The sequence below is a fragment of the Hyla sarda genome, chromosome 5, assembly GCF_029499605.1.
Source record: "Hyla sarda isolate aHylSar1 chromosome 5, aHylSar1.hap1, whole genome shotgun sequence".
Lineage (NCBI taxonomy): Eukaryota > Metazoa > Chordata > Amphibia > Anura > Hylidae > Hyla > Hyla sarda.
The window spans coordinates 24,545,121-24,560,356 of NC_079193.1; the positions used below are offsets into that span (position 1 = coordinate 24,545,121).

The following is a 15,236-nucleotide window of genomic DNA, read 5'->3' on the forward strand; positions in this document are numbered from 1 at the left end:
GCCACACGCGACAGACCAATAAGAACCAACGTACCAAAATGTAAACATGAATACGAGACCAAATGTTACAATCAGCTGTACGGTCAATGTCAGGTAGACCTTCCGGATAAAAGCTGGAATGACAGTAAAATGGCGGTTAAATCCTAGTGAACAGAAATTCTATAGCGCTGACCTATCTATATAAGGGTTCTTGTAGCAGCCACTAAGGGCCATGTTCCATTGCTGTCCATATGTGATACTTACCATTACCGAAGAGTGGAACGAGATCATTTACGGCCTCACTTTACAGCATCGGAGAGAGTAAGTTTAAACAGATTTGTAAATTACTTCTATTAAAAAATCTTAATCCTTCCAGTACTTATTAGTGGCTGAATACTACAGAGGAAATGGTTTTCTTTTTTGGAACACAGAGCTCTCTGCTGACATCTCTGTCCATTTTTAGAACTGTCCAACTGAGTAGGAGACAATCCTAATAGAATACATATGCTGCTCTGGACAGTTCCTAAAATGGACAGAGATGTCAGCAGAGAGCACTGTGGTCATGATGTCAGCAGAGAGCTCTGTGTTTCAAAAAGAAAACCATTTCCTTCATCAGTATTCAGCCACTAATAAGTACTGGAAGGATTAAGATTTTTTTTACTAGAAGTAATTTACAAATCTGTTTAACTTTCTGGCACCAGTTGATTAAAAAAAAACAGTTTTCCATGGGAGTACCCCCTTTAAGCCAGTCTTCGCTTATTATTCCCACGACCATCTCCTTGTGTCAAGAAAGTACTAAGGATGTATATGTCACCCATGTAATCTCTTATCATGACTACTGCTGACCGTCAAGACGTTGTTCATAAATATAAGATAAGTCACAAGTTCTAGGGGGCAGCACAATTGTCCCCCTACATCTGCTATTGGGGGACAACTGTTTCTTCCTGTGAGATAAGCTGCGCCATACTTGTCTGGCAGCCACTGATCATTACCACCTTAAGCTGCATTCACACTACAAAATCCATCTGTTTTAAAGAGCCGTTATAATGTTCTGTTATGAAACCCTTAAAAACAGCCGTTACAAAATCCCATTAAAGTCTATGGGATTTTTACATTATCTGTTTTAACCCGTCATTGCCCGTTATTAACCCCTTAAGGACACATGACGTACTGGAACGTCATGTGTCCACTCCCGATCTATAACGCGGGGCCACGGCGTGGCCTCTAACAACGGCCGGGACCCGTGGCTCATAGCGCGCGGCATTAACCCTTTAGACGCGGCGTTCAAGTTCGCCGCGTCTAAAGTGAAACTGAAACCATGCCAGTTAGCTCAGTGGGCTGTTCGGGATAGCCGCGGCGAAATCGCGGCATCCCGAACAGCTTACAGGACAGCGGGAGGGTCCCTACCTGCCTCCTCGCTGTCCGATCGCCGAATGACTGCTCAGTGCCTAAGATCCAGGCAGGAGCAGTCAAGCGGCAGAATCATTGATCACTGGTTTCCTATGAGAAACCAGTGATCAATGTGAAAGATCAGTGTGTGCAGTGTTATAGGTCCCTATGGGATAACAATGATCAGTGTGTGCAGTGTTATAGGTCCCTATGGGATAACAATGATCAGTGTGTGCAGTGTTATAGGTCCCTATGGGATAATAATGATCAGTATAAGAGATCAGTGTGTGCAGTGTTATAGGTCCCTATGGGATAACAATGATCGGTGTAAGAGATCAGTGTGTGCAGTGTTATAGGTCCCTATGGGATAACAATGATCAGTGTGTGCAGTGTTATAGGTCCCTATGGGATAACAATGATCAGTGTGTGCAAAAAAAAAGTGAAAAAAAAGTGAATAAATATCATTTAACTCCTCCCCTATTAAAAGTTTGAATCACTCCCCTTTTCCCATAAAAAAAAAACCACAGTGTAAATAAAAATAAAAATAAACATATATGGTATCGCCGCATGCGGAAATGTCCGAATTATAAAAATATATCATTAATTAAACCGCACGGTCAATGGCGTACGCGCAAAAAATTTCAAAATAGTGCATTTTTGGTGACTTTTTATATCATGAAAAAATGAATAAAAAGCGATCAATAAGTCCTATCAATGCAAAAATGGTACCGTTAAAAACTTCAGATCACGGCGCAAAAAAATTAGCCCTCATACCGCTCCATACGCGGAAAAATAAAAAAGTCCCCAAAAGTTACAAAACGGCGGGTTTTTTTTTCAATTTTGTCTCACATTGATTTTTTTTTTCAGTTTCACCGTAGATTTTTGGGCAAAATGACTGACATCATTACAAATAGAATTGGTGGCACAAAAAATAAGCCATCATATGGATTTTTAGGTGCAAAATTGAAAGAGTTATGATTTTTTAAAGACAAGGAGCAAAAAACGAAAATGCAAAAACGGAAAAAACCCCGATTCTTAAGGGGTTAATAAAGGACGTTATTTTGGTCCGGGAGAAAAAACGTCTTTTCTCCCATCACAAATAACATCTGTTATTAATAACGGGCAATGACGGGTTAAAACGGATAATGTAAAAATCCCATAGACTTTAATGGGATTTTGTATCGGCCGTTTTTAAGGGTTTTCATAACGACACATTATAACGGCTCTTTAAAACGGAAGAACTTTATAGCGTGAAAGCAGCCTAAGCTGCACCATACTTGTCTGGCAGCCACTGATCACTACCAACTTATTGGGAGAAGATATGCAACCTCTGGGTATATTAAAGGGGTACAGCGAAAAACATATTATCCCCTATCAGCGGGACTCCCGCAATCTCTGGGCCAGCAGCAGCGGTGTCCAGAACACGGACCTTCTGTGTTCGTGACTTCACGCCACTCCCCCTCCATTCATTTCTATGGGAGGGGGCGTGAGGGCTAGTACGTAGTTGTCACACCTCCTCCCATAGACATGAATGGAGGGGACATGGTGGCTGTAGTCACCAGTCATCCGGCACAGACCAGGGTGCCGCACCAGAGAATGCGGAGGTCCCCAGCGGCGGGACCCCCATAATCAGGAATCTTATCCCCTATCCTTTGGATAGGGGATTAGATGTTTCACGCGGAGTACCCCTTTAGCATATCCACCACTGTATAACAATTTCTTATTAAAGGTACTGACCTTGCCAATGGTGTAAGACCAGGGGTCAAGTCCTGGTAAAAAAAAAGTGTGGGAACTCTTCCACTCAAGGGCTGGTCCTTCAGGATTACTAATGGGAACAGTGTTCCTACTGTGTAAAAAGTTCAGGAACTCAGTTCCCACACATTCCTGCAGGACTTGAGTCCTCTATAAGACTCATAGAGCCGGACATCCCCCTTAGGCTATTTTCACCGTGGAATATTAGCAAAATGTCCACTCTGACCTCTCGGAGATTCATCATATTCATAGACAGCAATGCATTTCCGAGCAGATTCAGCCAAAAGAATTAAAGGGGTACTCTGGTGGAAAACTTTTTTTTTTTTATTTTTTTTTTATTCAACTGGTGCCAGAAAGTTAAACAGATTTGTAAATTACTTCTATTAAAAAATCTTAATCTTTCCAGTACTTATTAGCTGCTGAATACTACAGATGAAATTATTTTCTTTTTGGAACACAGAGCTCTCTGCTGACATCATGACCACAGTGCTCTCTGCTGACACCTCTGTCCATTTTAGGAACTGTCCAGAGCAGCATATGTTTGCTATGGGGATTTTCTCCTACTCTGGACAGTTCTTAAAATGGACAGAGATGTCAGCAGAGAGCACTGTGCTCGTGATTCAGCAGAGAGCTCTGTGTTCCAAAAAGAAAAGAATTTCCTCTGTAGTATTCAGCAGCTAATAAGTACTGGAAGGATTAAGATTTTTTTTAATACAAGTCATTTACAAATCTGTTTAACTTTCAGGCACCAGTTGATTTAAAAAAAAAAAAAAAAAAATTCCACCGGAGTACCCCTTTAACATGTCAATTCTTCCAGCAGAGGATTAAATCGTGATTTCTGCGGTACATGTTTCCACAGCGAAAATTTTGCCGTGTGCATGTGGCTGCATAATCTTATTGAAAACAATGGGACTCTTCCGCAATGGAATTTTCTAGCGAAATTTTTCTGCCGTATTCCACTCGGAAATTCCGCTCGGTAAGGCCTTAGTTTTCCTTTACACGTTGCAACTTCTAATAAGGTGGAGCTAATTGTATACAGATTTGTGTGACTTCATATGCAATGAGCTCCCCCTAGTGGCGATGGCAGGTAACCAAAATGTTATCATTTTCAGCTAGAACTGTGTGAAGGGGAGAAGATCTGGAGATCTGTGTCAGAATAGTGAAAATAATATTTTATGATAATATATCCTGGACCAATCTGATATAATAAAAAAGATATGGCAACCCCATTGCCTAGATGGTGTATACAGTATATCTATACAGTACAGTATATATTTAAAGTGCACCTCATCTAGAAAAGTTAGGACCCTTGGTGTACTGGATTATATGGAATTTTAGTCATCAATTTAGTTATCAATATTTTACCAACACAGAGAATATATATAATTTTGCAAAGAATAAAGTTTATTATTAGTTACACACCGATATCTCTGCCGGATTTACCGATCGGTTCCTTATCACAATCAATATTTCCAACAAAATTAATCATTCTCATTAAAAGAAGCATTGTCATTTTCTGCCATTAACCCATGTAAAATATTAACAAAATAGTTGCTGTCATAAGGGGGAATTCAAGGGAGTGGCACTGGGCTGCAATACCGGGAATGGCCCATAGACAGTAGTGGCGCTGTTTCCGGAGAATTTTTTTTATTTTTATTTAAAAAAAAAAAAACATTAGGTCTGTGTGTTCCCAAACTTGGTGCCTCCAGGGGTTGCAAAACTACAACTCCCAGCATACCCGGACAGCCAACGGCTGTCCGGGCATGCTGGGAGTTGTAGTTTTGCAATACGTGGAGGCAGCCTGGCTGAGAAACACTGATGTAGGTAAAAAAAAAAAAAATGTATATTTTTGCAATATAAAATGGAAAAGAATGTTGAATTTCATTATTTTTTTATTTCATAAATTTGATTTAACTTTATAAAAAAATTTTTTTTTCAGTCTCACTAGGTGACTTCCCAATGGGATCTCCTGATTGCTTATACAATGCTTTTGATATACTCGGTATAAGAAAGCATTGTTGCCGGGTATTAATACATTGACAAAAAATCTGTTAGTAGTAAAAAAAAAAACTATTGCTGCTCAGCTGGGTGACTACAACCCCCAGCATGTAAGACTACATACAACTCTACGCATCTTAAGGGTACGTTCCCACACGGCGTATTTTGCTGCGTATTTGGTGCTGGGTATTTTCCTACCCATTGATTTCAACAGAGAAAATAAAATACGCAGCAGCAAATACGCCGTGTGGGAATGTGCCCTAAAGGGGAACTTTAGGTATAAAAATAAATATATATACTTACCTACCCTGATCCCCCATGGCTGCCGATCTGATGGCTCTCAGTCCCCACTCCTCACCATTTCTATTTGGTTCCAGTGACACGTGAACCCCACAGGAACTGCCTCGGTTAGCCAGTCACTGGCCACAGCAATGTCCTGCCTTAGTCAGTGATTGGCTGAGTGGGCAGGCCTTGTGGGGAACTGAAGTGTGCAAGAAGCGGTGACAAGTTGTCAGAATGGCAGCCGACACCAGGGATCAGGGTAAGTTAGTATCACTTCTCTTTTTGAGCCATCTACAAAAAAAGTATCTCAGGACAACCCCTTTAAACTTTTTACTGTCATGCTCGCGATGGCAAGTTATGTCTTTAAGGGGTACTCCACTGCCCCAGCGGCTGCCGCGCCCCCTCCCAAAGACTTGCATTGAGGGGGAGTGACGTGATGTCATGGGGGGCATGGCCTTGACGTCCCGACCCCTGCTGCCCGCACCCAGCACTTGGAACAAGATGTTCCGAAAACTGGGGCATGGAGTACCCCTTTAAATGCGTTACTTGCCTTCTATTTGTGTGGTAGACGGACCCTTTTTTTTGTGGTTCCATGGTCCCCCCAGGTTGAGCATTCCACTAGTCTGTGTATGACTGTTGTCTCAAGCCTTTCCCAGCATCCTGTTTGGCACGAGACAACAGCTGACGAAAGTAGTTTTGGCTTCTTCTTGTCTTCCTTGACCAGCTATCCCCCTGATGACATGTGTGGTCCAGCGGAGCGTGCCGGCATTCAATGTGTCCCCCACTGTCTGCAGATTGTGCTGAGATCATGTGACAGCGGGGGATGCATTGAACGCCAGCATGTACAACTAGATCACACACGTCATCAGGGGGCTGGGTTGTTAGGGAAGACAAGAAGTAGCCAAAACCCCTGAGATCAGCTGTTGTCTCGAGCCAAACAGGATCCTGGGAAAGGCCCAAGACAACAGCCATCCAAACACCGGAGGAGTGCTGAACCTGTGCCCCGCCCCCTCCCATAGACATGAATGGAGGGGGCGTGGTGTGACATCACTAGGGGGCATGTCTGTGACATCACGTCCCCAACTCGGAGGCAGTGCCCGGCACGGAATGCTGGGGGCTGCACCGAGATCACGGGGATCCCCAATGGTGGATGCATTCATACATCTCATCCCCTATCCTTTGGATCAAGGATAAGATGTATAAACCCGGAATACCTCTTTAATAAAACCTGTATAACCCCTTTAAGGGCTTACACAGTTGTAATAGCAGCAGGCACTGTATTTTGGTTACTTTTTTACTTTGATTTTCTTACCTCTTCTGACTGTACGTTCGGAGAATGGGCTGGAATCCTGCAATGGTGCTGTGTACTCTGGGGGATATTCCTCATCTGATTTGGGGCCGTCGTCACCAGTGAAGGCATAGTGAGGGGGAGGCGGGAAGGCGCTATACCCTGAGGCGTTCTCCAGTGAGGGGTTATGCTCACTATATGGTGGTGGATTTGGCATGTAGGTCATGTTGTATTGTGGCACCTGCGGTGAGTATGCCGGGTTTTGAACTGAATACACAGAGGTTGTCTGTAGGGTAGCATTGTCGCTATTGGGATAACCCTTCTGCATTATTTTTCTTATGTCTGAAATAAAAGTGAACAGATTTAATAGAGAGAAAAAGTAATGTGCAAAATGCTTAAAGGAAAGCTCTGGGGTACACTAATATTTGTATACTGCATGATAAAACACCAAATACAGGTGGCCAAAGAAGATGCCTCACAAGGCTTTGCCCAACCCCGAAACTGCTTTAGGCCTCGTCATTGAGCTGCCCATTGGTTTTGAAAAGTATCTGTCCCTTATTTGTAGAGATCCCCTGAGCTTCGCTCCTTCACACCATGTTTTTGTGGTGTCCGCCACAGGTATACTTCAGGGAATTCCCTGATGGATACTTTCACCAAACAGCTATGAGGGATCCAACTTTATAACATCCATCATACATAGACACCCATGTTAAAAAAAAATAAACTGCATGAATTCAGCTCTATGGAATAGGGCAGACTACAAAAGAAACCACCTGAACCGTGGCCTATGTATACATTTTTTATATGCACCACAAATGTGTTGGGAAAAAGGGCCTTAAAGGGGTATTCCAGGATTTTTTTTATTTGACTATGCTACAGGGGCTGTAAAGTTAGTGTAGTTCATAATATAGTGTCTGTACCTGTGTGTGATGGTTTTCTCACAATTCCCAATATTTATTTTTAACAGGATACAAAATGACTGTTGTCTCATATTTTTCCCAGGTTGCTATGCGGCCGAGACCTGACTCACTAGTCAGCTGATGACAGGGAGCCTGTCTGCTTCAATGGGTGGAGCGATCGCTTGGTGGGAGAGAGATCAATCTGCAACTAATGCAATAGCAGTAGGCACCCTGATTGAAAACCACAGGTCTTTTGAATGGATACAGCTTATTTATGTTTCAATGGGTGGGGTGGCTGATGTGTGGGAGGGAGGAAAATGGAATTGTGGGATTTGTAGTCTAAAAAAGAAAAGTCAAACAGGAAATACAAGTTCACAAAAAGCTAGTCACAGTGTTATGGTTATCTCACAACATAGCCATTTAGCCCCAAGACAAGCGCAGATCCTTTAAGCATGCCCATTACTGTCTGCCAGGTACGTACTAAAATCACCTTATGGTGGAGAATCCCTTTAACTAAAGTGTCCTACAATATCACTTAGTTCCTTATGGAGTCTAAAAGTAAAATAAAAAATGTAAAAAGTTTTAAACCAAAAAGTCACACCCCATTTTTCCTAGTTAACATATAACAAAAACAATATAAAAACACATAATTGGATTGAACTATAAAAATATAGCATTATTTATCCTGCTTGGCGAATACCATAAAAGAAAAAGAAAATACCCAAAGCCAGAGTCGCTGCTTTTTGGTCACCTTGCTTATAAAAAGTCACACATACAGTGCATTCAGAAAGTTATCAGACCCTGTACATTTTTTCACATTTTGTTATGTTGCTCCTTGTGCGAACATCAACAAAATTTAAGTTTTCTCCCATCGTTCTGCAATCAGTACCCCATAATGACAAAGTGGAAACATGAGAATAGAAATGTTTGCAAATGTAATAAAAATGAGTACTCACACGCTTTACTCAGGACTTAGGTGAAGCACTTTTGGTAATAATTCCAGTCTTCTTGGGGATGAGGCCACAAGGTTTGCACACCTGGATTTGGGGATTTTCTGCCAGGCTTCTCTGCAGAAATATTCTTGATTAAGAACATATCTGCACCATATCCTACTTTGTTCCATTCAGCTTTTCCTAAACCCTGTCCAGTCTCCTTGTCCCCCAAACATGACGCTGCCCAGGGGCGGACATACGCCTGTGTAGCCGGTTCAGCTGCACAGGGGCTCAGCTTGTGAGGGGGTCCGCCACCCTCTGTTCACTGTTGTAAACCGGCTGTGATGCATAATAGCCATTGGGCTGGCCCAGGTCTGGTGAGGGACGTCCCTCTGTCTCATCAAGAGAAGCGATGCGCAGGCAAGGTAAGTGTGTCTCTGTGTGTGTGTGTATCTGTCTGTGTGTGTCTCTGTGTGTGTGTCCGTATGTGTGCGTCTGTCTGTGTGTGTGTGTGTGTCTGTATGTGTGTGCATGTGTGTCTGTGTGTTGGGGAGCTATGCTACTTAATGTGGGGAAACTGCTACCTAATGTGGGAAACTATGCTACCTAATGGGGGAAACTGCTACCTAATGTAGGGAGTCTATGCTACCTAATATGGGGAATATATGCTACCTATTGTGGGGAAAGTGCTACCTAATGTGGGGAATCTATGCTATGTAATGTGGGGAAACTATGCTACCTAATGTAAGGAAACTATGCTACCTAATTTGGGGAATCTATGCTACCTAATGTGGGAAACTGCTACCTAATGTAGGGAGTCTATGCTACCTAATGTGGGGAATCTATGCTACCTATTGTGGGGAAACTGCTACATAATGTAGTGAATCTATGCTATGTAATGTGGGGAAACTATGCTACCTAATGTAAGGAAACTATGCTACCTAATGTGGGGAAATTGCTACCTAATGTGGGGAAACTATGCTACCTAATGTGGGGAAACTATGCCACCTAATGTGAGGAAAGTATGCTACCTAATGTGGGGAAACTATGCTACCTAATGTGAGGAAACTATGCTACTTAATGTGGGGAAACTGTGTTACCTAATGTGGGAAAACTGCTACCTAATGTAGGGAATCTATGCTACATATTGTGGGAAAACTGCTACCTAATGTGAGGAATCTATACTATCTAATGTGGGGAAACTATGCTACCTAATGTAAGGAAACTATGCTACCTAATGTGGGAAAACTGCTACCTAATGTGGGGAAACTATGCAACCTAATGGGGGGAACTATGCTACCTAATGTGGGCAAACTATGCTACCTAATGTGGGGAAGCTATGCTACCTATTGTGAGGAAACTATGCTACCTAATGTGGGGGGTCTTGAATGAGCTGCGGCACATGGGGGACCTTAATAATTATCAACTGATATTGGGGGGGGGTCCTCCTGAGCAACTGATAAGGGCCTGAGCAAGTGACATATGGGGGTCCACCTGAGTGAGTAAGTGACATATGAAGGGGGGGGTCCCTGAACAATTGACGTATGCGGGAGAGGGTGGGGGGTCAGGCACATCCTTTGCACAGGGGCCCTCTGATGTCTGTGTCTGCCCCCTGATGCTGCCCCCCCCCCCATGCTTCACTGTAGGGATGGTATTGGGCAGGTGGTGGGCAGTGCCCAGTTTCCTCCAGACATGATGCTGCACCCACCATGCTTCACTGTAGGGATGGTATTGGGAAGGTAGTGGGCAGTGCCTGGTTTCTTCCAGACATGATGCTGCCCCCCACCGTACTTCACTGTAGGGAGGGTATTAGGCAGGTGATGGGCAGTGCCTGGTTTCCTCCAGATATGATGCTGCCCCCACCATAATCACTGTAGGGATGGTATTGGGCAGATGATGGGCAGTGCCTGGTTTCCTTCAGACATGATGCTGCCCCTACTATACTTCACTGTAGGGATGGTATTGGGCAGGTGATGGGCAGTGTCTGGTTTCCTCCAGACATGATGCTTCCCCTACCATGATCACTGTAGGGATGGTATTGGGCAGGTGATGGGCAGTGTCTGGTTTCCTCCAGACATGATGCTGCCCCCACCATGATCACTGTAGGGATAGTATTAGGCAGGCGATGGGCAGTGTCTGGTTTCCTCAAGACATGATGCTGCCCCCACCATACTTCACTGTAGGGATGGTATTGGGCAGGTGATGGGCAGTACCTGGTTTCCTCCAGACATAATGCTGCCCCCACCCTGATCACTGTAGGGATGGTATTGGGCAGGTGATGGGCAGTGCCTGGTTTCCTCCAGATATGATGCTGCCCCCACCATGCTTCACTGTAGGGATGGTTTTGGGCAAGTGATGGGCAGTACCTGGTTTCCTCCAGATATGATGCTGCCCCCACCCTGATCACTGTAAGGATGGTATTGGCAAGGTGATGGGCAGTGCCTGGTTTCCTCCAGACATGATGCTGCCCCCACCATACTTCACTGTAGGGATGGTAGTGGGCAGGTGATGGGCAGTGCCTGGTTTCCTCAAGACATGATGCTGCCCCCACCATGGTCACTGTAGGGATGGTATTGGGCAGGTGATGGGCAGTGCCTGGTTTCCTCCAGACATGATGCTGCCCCCACCATGCTTCACTGTAGGGATAGTATTGGGCAGGTGATGGGCAGTGTCTGGTTTCCTCAAGACATGATGCTGCCCCCACCATGATCACTGTAGGGATGGTATTGGGCAGGTGATGGGCAGTGCCTGGTTTCCCCCAGACATGATGCTGCCCCCACCAAGATCACTTTAGGGATAGTATTGGGCAGGTGATGGGCAGTGCCTGGTTTCCTCCAGACAGGATGCTGCCCCTGCCATGATCACTGTAGGGATGGTATTGGGCAGGTGATGGGTGGTGCCTGGTTTCCTCAAGACATGATGATGCCCCCACAATACTTCACTGTAGGGATGTATTGGGCAGGTGATGGGCAGTGCCTGGTTTCCTCAAGACATGATGCTGCCCCCACCATGATCACTGTAGGGATGGTATTGGGAAGGTGATGGGCAGTGCCTGGTTTCCTCCAGACTTGATGCTGCCCCCACCATGCTTCACTGTAGGGATAGTATTGGGCAGGTGATGGGCAGTGTTTGGTTTCCTCAAGACATGATGCTGCCCCCACCATGATCACTGTAGGGATGGTATTGGGCAGGTGATGGGCAGCGCTTGGTTTCCTCCAGACATGATGCTGCCCCCACCATGATCACTGTAGGGATGGTATTGGGCATGTGATGGGCAGTGCCTGGTTTCCTCCAGACATGATGCTGCCCCCACCATGATCACTGTAGGTATGGTATTGGGAAGGTGAGAAGCAGTGTCTGGCTTCCTCCAGAAATTACACTTAGAATTGAGGCCAAAAAGTTCAATCTTGGTTTCATTACACAAGAGAATCTTGTTTCTCACGTTCTGAGAGTCATTTAGATGTTTTTTGTAAACTACAGGCGGCTTTCATGTGTCTTTTACTGAGAAAGCTTCTTTCTGGACACTTTTTTTTTTTTTATAAAGCCCAGATTGTGGAGGCTGCAGTGATGGTTCTGGGCCTTCTGGTAGTTTCTTCCATCTGAACACATGATCTTTGGAGCTCAATCAGAGTGACCATTGGGTTCTTGGTCATCTCTTTTACCAAGGGCCCTTTCCGGCAGTTGCTTAATTTGGTGGGGTTGGCAGCTCTAGGAAGAGTCCTGGTTGTTCCAAACTTCTGTGGTGTCCAAGCACCAGAGGCTGTCCTGTGGCTTCAGGCTACTTTGGGCAGACCAGCAGCTCTGGTGTTGGGCCCACTAAAGGACTTCTTGCCACATTAATTATGTTTTGCACTTTATTACAAATTAAGATATTAATCTTTTTATTAGTCTTTTGTTGCTGTTATGCCTATGTATGTTCTTTATGTGTTACTGTACCATAAGAGAGAGCAGTGTAAACCCCATGTGACCCTGCCTGCCAATGGGAACCCCTAAATTCTTGTCCATATAGTGTAGTGGGGGGGAGGAGTTGCCCCAAGTTCCAGAGTGTTTAGTCTGAGCATCAGTGTGGTAAATGTGTAAGGTGTGTTGTTTGCTCTAAGAGAAGGCCCAGATCAAATCTACTATCTCTGGTCATTCTGCAAGGATCACGGTGGAAGTTCATGACTTGACAGAACCCTAGTTACCAGGATCAATCATCTATTCTTTCAAGTCAGCATCAGTTTATTAGGCGAAAGCACCATAAGTCCCAGCAAGGCAATAGGACTCCCAAGGGGTTACGCTACACTCTCTCACCTAAAGCCAGCTGTAAGTGTATTACCATCGGCACCCTGTTCAGTAAAGACAGTTATCCGTAACCTGACGTCAATGTGTTACTTTACTCTCTGTGTCTGGCCCAGGAGAAGCTGTCTACAACATCGGACCGTGTATAGGATAACAGTGCCCTGGCGTCACAAAGTGATAAGATATGTTTCTTAGTACCCCGTGGCTACCACACTTCCATGTAAGAATTATGGAGGCCACTGAGCCACTGACCCAATGAACTTTCAATCCAGCAGAAATATTTTTGCACTCTTTTCCAGATCTGTGTCTCTACATAATCCTGTCTCTGTGCTCTGCAGGCAGCTCTTTTCTCCTCATGGCTTGGTGTTTGCTCTGATAAACATTGTCAGCTGTGAGACCTTATATATACAGGGCTGTGTCTTTCCAAATCCTGTCCAATCACATGAATTTACCACAGGTGACTCCAACCAAAGTGTCGAAACATCTCCAAAATGATTAAGAAAAATGGGAGGAGCCAGAGCTAAATTTGAAGTTACAAAGCAAAGGGTCTAAACACTTATGACCATGCCAAATTTTTGTTTTTCCTTTTTATTAAACTTTCAAAAATTTCAAAAATTCTATTTACACTTTGCCAGTTAAGTGCACAACGACCGAGGGGATTTTCTTTTTCTTACTTTTCGTACAAGGAGCAACATAACAAAAGGTGAAAAACGTATCAATTGTATTTGAAAATTGTACCAATAAAAACTACAGCTCACCATGCAAAAAAACAAGCCCTCACACAGTTTCATAGATGAAAAATAATAAAATAGTATAGCTTAGAATATGGTAACACAGGACAAGTTTTTTTTTAACATTTTAGTACAAAATAAACTATATAAATTAGGTATGGCTGCAATCATTCTGACCAGCAGAATAAAGGTAACAGGTCATTTGTTTTGCAAAGTAAATGTTAAAATTAACCTCCCCCAAATGGCAATTACCCTATTGTTTTTTTTTTTTTATGTTTTTTTTAAATGTTTGTCAGTACCAGATATGGTAAAATGAAGGATGCCATTAAAAAGTACAACTTGTGCCACAAGTCCTCATATAGAAAAAAAAGTATATATATATATTTTTTTTAATGAAGAATGCTACTAGTAATAATTCTAATAATTTAAAATAAGCATGGATTTTGCCTGAAATTACTGAGTGTGCACTTGCCCTAACAATGAAATAATAATATTAAGAAATATTTGGGGGTGATATTCGCACTTACGGAGATTCGCCCAGCAGTTGTTCCTCAGTGTCCGGCTGTTGTTCCTATATGGTCCTCAGTGCCCGACTGTTGTTCCTATACGGTCCTCAGTGCCCGGCTGTTGTTCCTATACGGTCCTCAGTGCCCTGCTGTTGTTCCTATATGGTCCTCAGTGCCCGACTGTTGTTCCTATACGGTCCTCAGTGCCCGGCTGTTGTTCCTATGTGGTCCTCAGTGCCCGACTGTTGTTCCTATATGGTCCTCAGTGCCCTGCTGTTGTTCCTATATGGTCCTCAGTGCCCGACTGTTGTTCCTATACGGTCCTCAGTGCCCGGCTGTTGTTCCTATATGGTCCTCAGTGCCCGGCTGTTGTTCCTATATGGTCCTCAGTGCCCGGCTGTTGTTCCTATATGGTCCTCAGTGCCCGGCTGTTGTTCCTATATGGTCCTCAGTGCCCTGCTGTTGTTCCTATATGGTCCTCAGTGCCCGACTGTTCTTCCTATACGGTCCTCAGTGCCCGGCTGTTGTTCCTATACGGTCCTCAGTGCCCGGCCGTGTCAGTCGTCATTGTACTGAGCTAATATTCGCTCTCTGTGCCGGTGTCAAGGTTCAGACGCCTTTATCCCATAGCAGCCGTTTCACTGGCACAGAGGTTTATTTGCACAAGTTCTTGATAAGACGTGAGAACACACCGGTCCCTGCTGATGGGTGGATTTCCCCTCCAGTAGTGAGGACATACAGATTACATTTATTTCTGCTACTGAATCTAAATAAAAGGAATGTTAGTAAGGCGTTCAGAATGTTTTCCATCTTGTAAAATGGTGGAGCGCGAACTCTGGGGCCATCATTGTTCCAGAAAATGAAGGGAATCAACGCTAGCGCCCTTCATTGTTTTTTCCCCACTCGGAAGAGCTCCCAGGCACCCTGCACCCGGCCCCATTCACCTGTGTTGTGTTGCGAACCCTTCATATTAGAAATCAGTCGGGGTCCCAGAGGTTAAAACTCTGCCCAGCGCTGCTTTACTTAGAGATTCAAATGGTGCATCTGCACTGGGCCCACTGGGAGCAGCACAAGAAACAGATAAGACATGGAGCCAGCACCATTTTCTACTACTTGTAGTTTTAATACACATGTAGTTGTGAATTAAAGAGCAAAAGAGCAAGAAGCCATTGGCTCCCTACCCATTATGGACCCCCTAC

General features: G+C 44.2%; 1 protein-coding gene across 1 annotated transcript in view; it reads right to left on the minus strand.

The window, feature by feature from the left end:
• The window catches only part of LOC130272959 (protein lifeguard 1-like), a 32,635-nt gene that overhangs the window by 10,390 nt on the left and 7,009 nt on the right, over positions 1 to 15,236 (minus strand). Inside the window, exons 2-3 of the mRNA XM_056519016.1 lie at positions 6,713 to 7,030; positions 35 to 113 (exon numbers count right to left, since the gene is read on the minus strand). Coding sequence (XP_056374991.1) covers positions 35 to 113; positions 6,713 to 7,016 — 383 coding nt within the window. The 5' untranslated portion in view covers positions 7,017 to 7,030. The remainder of the gene's footprint in view (positions 1 to 34; positions 114 to 6,712; positions 7,031 to 15,236) is intronic.